Consider the following 13641-nt stretch of genomic DNA (forward strand, 5'->3'; position numbering starts at 1 on the left):
TAAGAAAACAGATAAATCCTAAACTAGACTGTTTATTTGAAAAGATTTAGTTTTTATTCGTGTTATTAATTTAGTCATTTTAATGTGAGGTTTGTTTGAAAAGTCTCTTTTTTCATTTATTTTTTGTTATTCAAGATAAAATATAATTTCGCTTACACTTCTAAGAAAAGGCTAGACTTTGTTTTGCAGAGTTTACAGAAAATTCATTTTGACTATCTGATGAAAATTAAAAAAAAACAACTCTGAAAATTCCAAAAGGGAATTTGCTTTAATTTCTTAAAATTACGAGGAAAGATATTATGTATTTTTTTTGTGTATTTGTTTAAAATTTTTCAGTTAATTGCTTGATTTGTGTTTTGCAGCTGCATAAATAATTAAAAGGATCTCATATTTTGTCTGTAAACAAATTAAGTAAAAAAAAAAGTGAGAAAATGACATCATTAACTCAGTATCGGAAATCGATAATGGAGTCGTGAGTTGAGTGTATCCTTACATCCCTAATTGTGACCTTTCAGGGCTTCCATAGATCAGTCTGCTTCTTTAGCAACACTACCTAAAGAATCACAGTCCTGCAAAATCAGATGGACCAGGATAATGTCAAATAAACTGGTCTTTTCCGTGTGTGAGAGGAGACAGTAACAGAAGAAAGAGTTTATCCTTCCCGTCCAAGCGTCTCTTTATCACACTCTGCTACCAACACTGTGACATTGATCCTCCAAAAAGCACTTTGCATTCCCCTTGCAAACAAGCTGCGCACAGACAGAGTTACACATGCTTCACAAGTTAATTATTTCAGGGGGGGAAGAGTTTGGAAATTAATTTTCCTCGTGTGGTCTTTACAAGGACTCTTCAATCTACTTGTTGCGGTGCTGGGATTAGTGACGGAGCAGCTGCTTAATGATGCCATCAATCATAGCTTCATTTCCCGTCTGTCACCCATATTACTCTCCTCCTTCTCTACCCGAGAGCTGTGAATCCTACCATCTCTCTCATGCAGGACTTGAGCCGCTCCCGATCCAGTTTGGTGCGTCCTGCCTGGTTCACGTCTTTGTTCGCTAAGGTCACGAAACGGCTGGAAACAAGCAGAACACACAAGGTAAACATGTCAGAGAGCTGATTAAAAGATGAAGCTAGCATAAAGACGTTAAAGAGGAAGACACTCCTGGTTGTGTGTTTTGGAAACAGCTCAGTCTTCAGGAGGATCAGGGAGTTGATGCAGATGGCAGAGTTACTCCAGCAGCTTTTAATGTACATATTTAAACAGCTCTTGGAGCAGTTTCCCAAAGCATTCAGATAAACTCTCTGTGTCTTCACTGACCGCTGTGCGAGAAGAGCAGTTTTTATTGCAGGACCATGACAAATGATCACTATTAGGTGGCTTGCCTGCAGCCGACGCTGAGCTCCTCCAGCACTCCCCTGAGCCTGCGCTCTGGGAAAGCCTTCTCCGTCTTAATGATCTCCTGGACATCGTTCAAACCCTCCTCCTGTTGGGACAAAAATAAAACCGCAGCTTAGGAGAAAACTGGTTATTAATACCTACATGTTTAAGTCAACAACATTAATCACCACTGTCAAGAAAATACAGATGTTAAAGGTAGGGTCTGCAGGGATTTTGGTTCCTTGTTAGTAAACACAACATTCAATCTGGGCTCCTCCTCCTTGGCTCAGTGCCAGCGGCAGCACACACCCACAGCCTCCAACCGTGACTAAGTGAACACGCTCTCTAGCCCAGCAACCACCTGTAGCATCACGTTTCTACTCGGGAGAGACTCGAGAGCTGTGCACCTGACTAATCCAACCACAACATCAACATCCAGGCAGAGGAGGGGGTTTGAGGCAGACACAGACACTGACACACACGTATAGAGGCCCAGAGGAGACGATCAAGTATGATCATTCCTGTAAAAGTGGACACCAGACTTAGCATGTTAGCACAAGCTAATTGCGGGTATGTTCCTGAAAGGGAGTGAAAGTTTCACTTTGGTTGTTTTTCCTTCTCTGCGCTACGTCCGCTATCGTAGCTGCTCTGATTAGCTCCATTTGCTAATCAACATGTACTTACAGGTCACTTGTGCACTGGGTGCTCTGTGGAATCTGACATTACATCCTGATCAGGATCACATATTAATTTTTTGTCATTATCTTCAAGCTCTTTTTTAATAGATCTATAATATTTTAAAACAAATAGCAAAAATAACACATTAGTATTCACTACCGCTGCAAAAAACTGAAATCTTATCAAGTGTTTTTGTCTTATTTTAAGTAAAAATTCTCTTATTTTACTCAATATGAGCCACATTCGACTGATCAGTCCAGAAAAATGTCTCGTTTCAAGTTATTTCAACACAAAATGAGGTCTGAGTTGCTAAACCAAGTTAAAAAAAAATCTGCCAATCGAACTAGAAGAATCTGATTGAAAATTTGCTTGAAACTAAAATAATGTCTTATTACAAGTAACTTTTTGTCTTGTTCCATCACAATCAGACCTCATTTTTATCTTTAAATAACTTGAATCAGACATTTTTCTGCCCTGCTCAGGTGAATGTGGCTCATATTGAGTCTAAAAAGACATTTTCTACTGAAAATAAGACAAAAACACTTGATGAGATTCAGTTTTTTGCAGTGCTACAGACTCGTTCATCTCAACTCCACACAGAAACAACGCAGGGCATGACATTACTTTGCTGCAGTGACACCATTGGTTGAGGCTGGAAGCACAATCTATCGCAGTAGAAGTATCGGGATCAGGACTCGGCATCGACAGATACTCAAAATCAAATAACTTAGACTTGGGGGCAAAAAAATCTGATCAGGACATCCCTAGTCCTGAAACAACCAAAACATCTACATCCAGGCTGAGGAGGGGGTTTGAGGCAGACACAGACACTGACACACAGGTACAGAGGCCCAGAAGCAGTGTTGTTCACCTTACTTAAAAAAGTTACTCACCAAAGTAACTGTGACGTTATTTTTTCACGTTCTATATGTTGTTACATTCTATTACATCTTTAACGTCAAAGATGTTCATATCAACTGATTAAAGAATAAAAACACTATATACAGTATTTTAGAACATTTGGTATTTATTTGAACTAAAAACATTGTAAACTGATAAGGAAACACAAATGTAAACTTCCGATCATTAAGTAGTGCTAATCGCTAACTGTACATAAGGCCTACTGCACAATAAACAGAGCAATAACCAACTCTTAAATATTCAGTAAAGTAATAAAAATTAAATATTGAAAGTAAATAATATTCACACACTTTGCATTCAAGTACAAAACCCAATCACAAAAAATGTAAACTTGGGTAGTAAAAAACAAAGGAAAATCTGGACTTTAATACTGCACAGTAAACATTGAAATATCCAACTCTTACGTCCCAGACTGGACGCCATTGTCGCTGCCTTGTTGTGTTTAGCAGTCAGCGCGAGCAGTGAGACAGCGTGAGCAGGGCATGATCATAGGGCATGATCCGCCCACCCAGCCAATCATCCGCCCATTTGCAATGGCGTCATCAACCCCCCCTCCGTGCTCTCTCTCTCTCTCTCCAGCAGCTGAGTGATGTGTGGAAAAAACCTGACTCTTGCTCTTCATCTTGTATATGCTTCCTCTCGGCACTATATTGAGGAAACACTCCATAAACTTTCACTGCTATGCAGATGACACTCAGCTTTACTTGTCAATGAAGCCTGAAGAAACCAACCGCTTATCTAAACTTGAAGCATGCCTCAAAGACGTAAGGTCCTGGATGAGCAGAAACTTCTTACTGCTGAACTCAGAGAAGACTGAAGTCATTGTTCTTGGACCTAAACATCTCAGAGAAGCTTTCTTGAACAACATCGCCGCCTCTGACGACATCAGCTTGGCTTCCAGCACCACTGTCAGGAACCTGGGAGTTCTTTTGGATCAGGACCTGTCCTTTAACTCTCACATCCAACAGGTCTCAAGGACGGCATTTTTTCATCTTCCCAATATCAAGAGAATTAGACACATCTTGTCTCGGAGCGACGCTGAGAAACTGGTCCATGCTTTCGTTTCTTCTAGGCTGGACTACTGTAACTCTCTTTTATCCGGCTGTCCTAATAAGTCTATTAGGACTCTTCAGCTGGTTCAGAATGCTGCCGCTCGGGTACTAACTTGGACTGGGAGGAGAGAGCACATCTCTCCAGTGTTAGCGTCTCTACACTGGTTACCTATAAAATCTAGGATAGAGTTTAAAATTCTTCTTTTGACTTACAAAGCGCTTAATGGCATCGGGCCATCGTATCTTAAAGACTTAATTGTTCCGTATAATCCGTCTAGGTCTTTGCGTTCTCAACATGCTGGTCTGCTCGTTGTACCTAGGGTCTCTAAAAGTAGTCTGGGAGGTCGAGCCTTTAGTTATCAGGCTCCTCTTCTTTGGAATAACTTACCGGTTGAGGTCTGGGGAGCAGACACGGTCTCAACCTTTAAGAGTAGACTTAAAACTTTCCTTTTTGATAAAGCTTACAGTTAGAGCTGGATCAGATCTGAACCAGCTCTTAGTTATGCTGCTATAGGTTTAGACTGCTGGGGGGAACTGACACACAGGGCTCCTGTTTCCCTCTTTTTCTGTCAGTCTAACTTCTAGTCTTACTGTCCTGTTATAGTTACTGACCATACACCTCTCTGGGAGGGTCTGAGTTTGTCTTGTAGGTTCCTGGGGATCGGTGAAGAAGACGGCCTGCTGCTGTGCTCCTGTCCGACACAGCTACTACAGCTTTGGAGTTGGCCTGCTGGTTTCACCTTAACTGTCGCCACAGCGCCAAACTTCAGGACTGCGTCTGTTTCTCTCTCTCTCCCTTTCTGTGTGTGTGTGTGTATGTGTGGTCTGTGTGTGTGTGTCTGTGTGCGTGTGTGTGTATCCCTACCCCCCCCCCCCCTCCTTTTTTCTCCCCCCCCCCCCCCCCCCCCCCCCCCCCTCTCTCTCCCACTCTCTCTCCTCTATCTGTCTCTCTCTAACCCCAACACAGTCGAGACAGATGTCTGTCTAACATGAGTCTGGTTCTGTCCGAGGTTTCTGCCCGTTAAAGGGAAGTTTTTCCTTGCCATTGTAACTTGCTAAATGCTGCAAAGTCCTGTACTCATGGTGGATTAAGATAAGATAAGACTCCTTATCTTGTCTTGATGTTGGGTTTCTGCTAATAAAATTTTATTAACATTTACGGGTCTAGACCTGTAAATGTTTTTGTAAAGTGTCTTGAAATAACATTTGTTATGATTTGGCGCTAATAAATAAAGGATTGATTGACTGATTGATTCAGCCAAACTGTTGTAACGCGCTGCTTCACATTCTCAGTAATGGTAACGGCGTTGCAACAATCGGAAAGTAATTAATTAGATTACTCATCTAATAAAAAATAATAATGCCATTAGTACCGCTGTTATACTCTAACGCGTAATTACCAACACTGCCCAGAAGTGATGATTGAGCTGTAAAAGTTGACATTTTATTTTTTGGGGAAAATCCTGCAGACTCTACCTTTACTTATAAAAGACCTTAGTAATAAGTACCTATGCTGACATGTACCTTTCTAAAACATGTAGGTGGATCTCAAACTGTTTCATTTAGCACCATCATCAGGTATAATAAAAACAAACTACCTCAAATTGATCCTAATTGGTGTTTAAACCAGCTTCAGCTGTTTTAGCTTATTAGCATGCCAACATTAGCATTTAGCTCAAGGCAATGCTCGAGCCCCTGGCGTGCCTGGAGACTCTAAAACTTGTTATTCAGAAACTGTGAGGGAAATGTGAAGTTATAAGGATCCAGAATCTGTGATGAGTGTGTTCACTCACCAGCTTATCAGCGATCTTGTCCATCATGTTGGAGTTGTAAAGTCGTCTCCTCTGGTCCTGCCACCAGCTTTTGATGTAGACACATGGCTTCTTCTCAAAGTAAGGAAGGTGGAAGTAGTTCCTGTCAGAAAACAAAAAAAACTCAGTCAAAGCTAAAACTCTGCTTTAAACTCATCACTCATCAAATCATCTTTGACCCCTGACCCCTGACCTGTCTGTGATGACGGGCTTCATCAGGGGAGTGGTGGAAACCGAGACCAGGTCCGCGTCCTCATCCGCCTCGTCCTCACTGGAGTTCTGAATGAGCTCATTCTCCTCCTCTTCATCTCCGTCCTTCTTCTTCTTCTTCCCTGACGAAGGCTTGCTCACACCGTCTATCTGGTTGCCGTAGTTACCTGTCAACAAGCATAACGAAGCAGACTTTTTGCTTTTTGTATCGAAAGCACGTTAACGGGATGAAGGTGAAAGTTTTTCCTCACCGATCGTGATCTCGAAGCTGATGGGCTTATCGCCGATCTTCCTGTCGATCATCGTGGCCTCCAGGAAGGAACCGAAGAGGAAGAACTCGTCCATCTTCCCCGTGGCGCTCTGATGGAGGGAGGAAAATGGGATGAAGGAGGAAATAAAAGGGAGAATGACGACTTTATTGGGAAACAGAACGTTTATTTTATTGTTGGTTTTTATTGCTGAGGTTGAGGAGGAACAGCTGTGGGAGCTCTTTCCGGATATTTACTGCACATTAAATCTACCTGCATCAGTCCGCTCTGAGTAACTGAGCCACTTAGGATGGACGCTCACACATAACAAGAGCATTTCATTCGAGAGAGGGATTTTCTGACTGATGCTGGTTATTCATTTATATTGATGTTATTGAAATAAAAAATACTAATACAAAACAATGTTCTCAGTCAAAAAAAGTCAGTGAAGTGGCTCAGATGCTTCATAAATAGCATAAAAAAGAAAAACAAAAGTACAGCTAGCGTAAAAAGTAAATATGCTGCAGTGTTCATAGTTTCTGAGACAGAAGTGATCATGTGCTTCAGTTTTCTCAGTCTCAGGGTGTCCAGTGGCGATGATTTATAATTTAATATGAAGAGTGCACTTTAAACAACATCTGAGAGCAGCTCGTACATTACGGTTCATTACTGAGAGAGAGCAGCAGAGTCATTTTAGACACAGATTAAGATTAATTTGACACCATCTCATTTAATCTACACACAGAAACGTTCAAGAACCAAACAAACAAATAAAAATATACAACTAAAGACATGGGTTGTGCTCAGGCTTTTAGAGCAGTAAAATATGAAGGTAATTAGAAACTTATCTGGTGGTGTGTCTTGCACAAGAGTCTTCAACCTGCGGCTCTTTGACTCCTTTGCAGCGGCTCCTTGTACCTTTGAATTTTATTTTTTTAAATAATTATTTTATTTTTCTCACAGTGGGTATTTATGATTAAAAACACTGATACTAAGTAAAATCGTATTTTAACATTTTTTTGCAACTAAATATGCATCACCAGCAAAATACAGCTTTCAATTTTTTTTTTCAATTTTTGCTTTTTTTTTTTTTTTTCAATTTTTTACTTTTTTTAATTTTAGAAAAAAATACATTTTTAATGTCTGCATTTTTTGCAAATTATTTAAATTCAATTGAAAAATTGGCAAATTTTTGAAAGTATTTTTCTCTTTGTTTTTTTTTGCAAATTTATGAAATTTTGGCAAATTTTTAAACGACAAATTTCTTGCAAGTTTTGCAAATTTTTGCAATTTAAATTTTTTTTTAATGTCTCCAGATTTTTGCAAATGATTTAAATTCCCTTTTTTTTAAATAAAAAAGTAAAAATTTTTGCAAATGATTTAAATTTAATTTTCTAAAAAAAAGCAAATTTTTGATTTTACAAATCATTTTATTTCATTTTTTTGTCCAAATTTTGAAATTTGAAACGGAAAATTTATTGCAAGTTTCGTAAATCTTTTTCACATTTTTGAAATTTCAAAATTTTTGAAAAACTTTGCAACTTATTGAAATGTAACAAATCTAAGAAGATTTTCATTACAAATTTTTCAATATTTGAAAAATACAAAAACTTTTAGTTCTGCTAATTATGCACTAGACTTTTCCTATGTATAGAATTTTGTACTCTCTTGGCCTTTATTGAGAAGATACAGTAGATTTTGTGGCTCCCCAATAATTTTTATCCAGGTGAGCTGAGTCATAATGGCTCTCATGAAGGAGTAACACCTTTACTCATCTGACTACATCTTTGGGAAAGTAATGGGTAACTATTACTAACTCATTTTTTAAAAGTAATTTGTCCAACGCTACATATCATCAAAATCAACCGGAGATTCGCCTTAAGACCAATGATGATGATGATGATACCTTCCAGTATATGAATATAAGCTTAAGGAGCAGCACTGATCAAAGACTGACTGAGCTAAATTAATCTATTATCATTTTCAGCGCCAACAAGTCTTCCCTCTTCTGTTGTTTTATCAGAAAATGTCTGTTTCAGGTTGTTTGTGGTTCACTAATAGAAGCACAAGTTCAACTTCCCCAGAGGAGCTTTCGCGGCCTCTGAGAGCTATTGATTTGTATTTTCCTCATGCGTTCACAGACTCATGCTGCCAGAAAAGACTGAGGCTCCCAGGAGACACATTTACATCTAAAGAGCCAAGTGTCCAACCAGCTGCCAGCTCTGCCCCGAGGCGAAGCATCTGACGCTCTGATTTCCCTGATGAGCAGTTTGCAGCGTGTCTGCCAGCGTGGTGGTGGATGGAAACATTACTCTGTTTGATGGGGGGTCAGGTGGGGTCACTGAGCATGTTGTTCTCATGGATTAGGTTAACAGCTCGTCTTTAAATGTTTTGTTACATAATTAGGTTTCCAGTAACCAGCACCCGCCCCCAGCCGTCTCTGCGGGCTCACCTCTGAGATGTTGGACACCGTCTCCACCTGCACCTCGGTGGAGCTGATGATCTCAGGTGATGTGGTGTCCAGGATCTCCACGGCGATGGACAGCAGAAGACGCGCTCTGAAAGACACGCCTTCTCCCAGACCCTCGTTCAGGTCCTGGTGCTCGTCCATCAGGGTGTACTGACGGGTGGAGCCGTACATGTTGGCCCACGCCGGACCAAAGGTGGGCAGAAAACCTGTGAGAGGTAAATCGAAATGTTTTTTTTTCACATCTTTATCCTAATCACATACCACATAGACTTTGCTTTTAACATTTTCTCAATCCCATCCCATCAACACAATTCTCCTCCTGTTTACAGGGCACAGCACAGCCCGAAACCAGTGAAGATATGAGTTGTCAACATGGCAAAACTTGCACACAGTAGACATACACTCACCGGCCACTTTATTAGGCACACCTGTCCAACTGCTCATTAATGCAAATTTCTAATCAGCCAATCACATGGCACCATCTCAAAGCATTTATTCATGTAGACATGGTGAAGAGGATCTGCTGCAGTTCAAAGCGAGCATCAGAATGAGGAAGAAAGGTGATTTAAGAGACTTTAAACGTGACATGGTTGTTGGTCTGAGTATTTCAGAAACAGCTGATCTACTGGGATTTTAACACACAACCATCTCTAGGGTTTACAGAGAATGGTCCCAAAAAGAGAAAATATCCAGTGAGCAGCAGTTCTGTGGGACAAAATGCCTTGTTGATGCCAGAGGTCAGAGGAGAATGGACAGACTGGTTGGAGCTGATAGAAAGGCAACAGTAACTCAAATAACCACTGGTTACAACCGAGGTCTGCAGAAGAGCATCTCTGAACACACAACACGTCCAACCTTGAGGCAGATGGGCTACAGCAGCAGAAGACCACACCGGGTGACCCTCCTGTCAGCTAAGAACAGGAAACTGAGGCTACAATTCACACAGCAACACCAAAACTGGACAATAGAAGATTGGAGAAACGTTGCCTGGTCTGATGAGTCTGGATTTCTGCTCCACATTCAGATGGTAGGGTCAGAATTTGGCCTCAACAACATGAAAGCATGGATCCATCCTGCCTTGTGTCAATGGTTCAGGCTGCTGCTGCTGGTGTAATGGTGTGGGGGAGATTTTCTTGGCTCACTTTGGGCCCCTTAGTACCAACTGAGCATGGTTTAAAGTCCACAGAAAAAAAGAAAAACAAAAAGAAAAAAAGAGAAAAAAGAAAGAAAAAGGAAAAAAGAGAAAAAAAAAGGAAAAAAAGAAAAAAGAAAGAAAAAGGAAAAAAGAAAAAAGGAAAAAAAGGGAAAAGAAAACGGAAAAAGAGAAAAAAAAGAAAAAAGAGGAAAATAGAAAAAAAGAAAGAAAAAAGGGAAAAAAAGAAGAAAAAAGAAAAAAGAGAAAAAAGAAAACAAAAGAGAAAAAAGAAAAAAGAAAAAAAAAGAAAAACGAAAAAAAAAGAAAAAAAAGAAAAAAGAAAGAAAAAGGAAAAAAGAGAAAAAAAAAGGAAAAAAAAGAAAAAAGAAAGAAAAAAAAGAGAAAAAAGGAAAAAAAAGAGAAAAAAGAAAAATAAAACAGAAAAAAAGAAAAAAAAAGAAAAAAAAGGAAAAAAAAAAAAGTCCACAGCCTTCCTATATTGTTATTGTTGAGTATTGTTGCTGACCATGTCCATCCCTTTATGAGCACAGTGTACCCATCTTCTGATGGCTACTTCCAGCAGGATAACGCTCCATGTCATAAAGCTGGAATCATCTCAGACTGCTTTCTTCAACATGACAATGAGTTCCCTGTACTCAAATGTCCTCCACAGTCCCCAGATCGACAAATCTGCAGCAACTGTGTGATGCTATCATGTCAATATGGACCAAACTCTCTGAGGAATGTTTCCAGGACCTTGTTGAATCTGTGCCACCAAGGATTAAGGCAGTTCTGAAGCCAAAAAGGGGTCCAACCCAGGACTAGCAAGGTCTACCTGATAAAGTGGCCGGTGAGTGTATAGGTATATTATTGTCATGTTTCCATTGCTTATTCAGGACGTCTCATGAACTTCCACCCCAAGATCTTGAGCCTAAGTTTGCTAAACTGCAAAATTTACTTTACTGGACTTAAAAAGGGCATTGTGGCAACTTGCTGTTAAAAATGTAATTTTTTTTAAAGATATCTTCATTTGTAATTTTAATTTTTTTGCAACTTGACTGAAAGTTTTTGGAAGCCATCAGGAATTTCCTTAAAACTTACAATGCCAGTTTTTAACATTTTAACAAGAGTCTTCAGGAAATATTAATGAACATTTAAAAAAAAAGGGCCTTCTTCAGACCAATTTGAAGGATTTGCAAAAGGAATAATGTGAAACTGTTCAGAAGTATTGCGCAAAACTTCGTTCTGACTTTGTTTCTGAGGATATCGTCTAAGTTATCTGGAATTTTTGGTGGGAAATGAAGAAAAGTTTTGGAAATAATTAATATTTGACTGCAGTTTCTCTTTCTCTTTACAGTCCTGTGTTTTTCTCAATTTCTGAAATGGGTAAAAACATTAATACAAGACAGCAAAAACAAACAAACTTATCGTGATTGCTTTTTGAGTTTCTATCTTTGTAGAGACAAACAAATAATAAATGTTTACTGTGGACCACTTTCATTAAAGCAAAGCTTCCCATAGTGCCGTGCTGAAGCCATCCAGTCTTACCACTGTTCAAAACAAAGTCTTCAAAGGAGAAGTTTATATTAAATCTTCCAGAATAATAACAACATTATTAAAATGTTACAGTTTGAACATTGTTTTTTTCTGGTTTTAGTTCATTTTAAAGAGACACTTGAGAAATTCCCACCTGTTTATATTGTATTTTTCATTGTCACTAAAAAGTAAAGTTAATACTCCAGAGGAAACTGAGCTGTGAGAGGATCTCTCAGTCTAACAATGAAACCGTAGTTAATGGATCCTGCATGTTCCTGTAATGTATGCTAATACATGTATTGATTTTAAGCTCATCTGAACATCATCCTCTGAGATTATCCAGCCGTCTCCATGAGGTCAGAGGTCATTCTCCGGCTAATTAATGCATACAGTTAAAATTTAACTGGTTACGATGGGCTGATCCCTGTACCTGACAGGAAATCAATGCTAACCAGACCAACCGTGTCTGTTTGTCTCACCTTTGTCCCCATCGTTGGAGATCTTGCGCAGGTCGATGAAGTGAGTCCCGATGGCGACGTCGTTGACCTTATCCGAGTCCCGTATCTGGACCTTCATGCGCTTGCAGAGCGGGGGGAAGAGCTCTGTGAAGATGATCTGCTCGTTCCAGATCGGTTCATAGCTGCTCTTCTGGACTGAGGTCTTACCCTGGAGGGACACGAGGAGCAAGCGGAGGTCAGGGAGGACGGTACGGCAGGTCCAGTCCTAGTGCTGTATCCCTGAAACTACTGTTTGAATAATAGATCTTTCAGAAATTTAAGTCTTTCAAACCAGAGACAAACTAGGAAAAGTAAATGGAGTAAATGTAACAAAAAGATCATCAGAGATTCAAAGCTGGATGCTCCTCCGTCACTTAAATCGGAATCAATAAAGTCTGAAGAGTCATTGTTTAAATCAGCACTAAACTACTTCATCAGGAAACACTTGAAAGACTCTGAACCAACCCTTTAAGAAGCAGCTGGTATTTTTAAACCTCCTTTAAACGTGTGGCACAGTTATTGATCCGAGTCTTCCAGAGGAAACTCCCAAGGTGCCCAGAGGTCTGAAGGATCAGAGCTAGGAAGGAGGAGCTGTAGCGTTGTCTTCACTCTTTGGGGTCCTTTAGTCAGACCCCTGAGTTACGGCGCTGTACAGACTTCCTGTGGGTTATGACGGCACATCTGAAGCTTCAGACTCAAAATGAAGTGTCATGGTTTGGTTGGAATTGAAAAAAAAGAGACAGAAAACAAGCTCTGTTCTTCTTTTTCAACATTTTTGTATTTGTAGTGGATCATTACTTTGTTTGGCTCATTTGTTGGTCATGGACACCAAACTGGTTTTGTCTTCAGTGATATTTTTTTACTCTTTTTCTCCTGTGTTTGTCTGGAGATCCTACATGTAACCATGGCTGCATTGTTTACATGTGAAATCAGCTTTTAGCAGCCTGTAGCATGTCAATGCTAACTGGTGCTAGGCCAGATGTTTTCCCACAAGGTGAGGAGAAGGAGGTGAGGACGACGTGCTGGTTCTCAGGTGTGAGCTAAGAAGTGACGACATGGACCTGTCCTTCCATCCATCATTATTGGGAACGTAAGATCTATCTCCAATAAGATGGACGAGCTAGCTGTGCTAACCCAGAAACAGAGGGAATACCAGAGGGCAGAGTAGCATCATGCTATTCACAGGAGGCTGGCTGACTGGACTTTTTACACTTTCTATACACTTTCTTACTTTTGTTTTCGTGATTGCTGCTGTCACTCCTGAATTTCCCCTCGGGGATAAAGTTTTTTCTCTTCTATTCTGTTCAATTCTTTAAGAAAAAACGAATATGCTACTTACATTTGCGATATAAATGAGCCGTAATCTTCCCAAATATTTATGTCTTTACACAAACAGTAAGTGCAGTTTAATGAATATATTCAGATTTTGTATGTTCATGTTTCTTTCAGTTTGGTGGATAAACTGTTTTGGAGTGTATCAGTAAAATGTCAAATATTTAAATCTAAAGCTTGTTCAATAACAGCTCATTGAGATTCAGCCAGTTTCTCCCTTTGTCCTGAGTCAGTTCGTATCATCTCATCAACCCACTTTTCTGACGTCTAGCTTTACATATAACTCAACTCTTAGTTTTTCCAGCACTTGTTGAGGTTTTTGTTTGTTCCTGTCCTGAGTTTTTGGTGACTTTCTGTCCTTACTTTATTTGAA

The 13641-nt window shown here is 39.8% G+C and overlaps 1 protein-coding gene and 1 long non-coding RNA gene across 13 annotated transcripts in view; one reads left to right on the plus strand and one right to left on the minus strand.

Moving 5' to 3' along the window:
* The window catches only part of otofa (otoferlin a), a 137491-nt gene that overhangs the window by 32947 nt on the left and 90903 nt on the right, over positions 1-13641 (minus strand). For all 12 annotated transcript variants that reach the window (XM_074685555.1, XM_074685554.1, XM_074685544.1 and 9 more), the window contains exons 14-20: positions 11919-12105; positions 8751-8974; positions 6302-6410; positions 6034-6217; positions 5823-5943; positions 1384-1484; positions 982-1072 (exon numbers count right to left, since the gene is read on the minus strand). In XM_074685555.1, coding sequence (XP_074541656.1) covers positions 982-1072; positions 1384-1484; positions 5823-5943; positions 6034-6217; positions 6302-6410; positions 8751-8974; positions 11919-12105 — 1017 coding nt within the window. The remainder of the gene's footprint in view (positions 1-981; positions 1073-1383; positions 1485-5822; positions 5944-6033; positions 6218-6301; positions 6411-8750; positions 8975-11918; positions 12106-13641) is intronic.
* On the plus strand, positions 10362-12421 carry LOC141802119 (uncharacterized). Its single transcript, XR_012599457.1, has 2 exons — positions 10362-10753; positions 11950-12421. It is a non-coding gene; the product is annotated as an uncharacterized LOC141802119 (long non-coding RNA).

The sequence above is a fragment of the Halichoeres trimaculatus genome, unplaced genomic scaffold (assembly GCF_033239565.1).
Source record: "Halichoeres trimaculatus isolate MK-OKI-2021-1 unplaced genomic scaffold, fHalTri1.1 fHalTri1_scaffold_13, whole genome shotgun sequence".
NCBI lineage: Eukaryota > Metazoa > Chordata > Actinopteri > Labriformes > Labridae > Halichoeres > Halichoeres trimaculatus.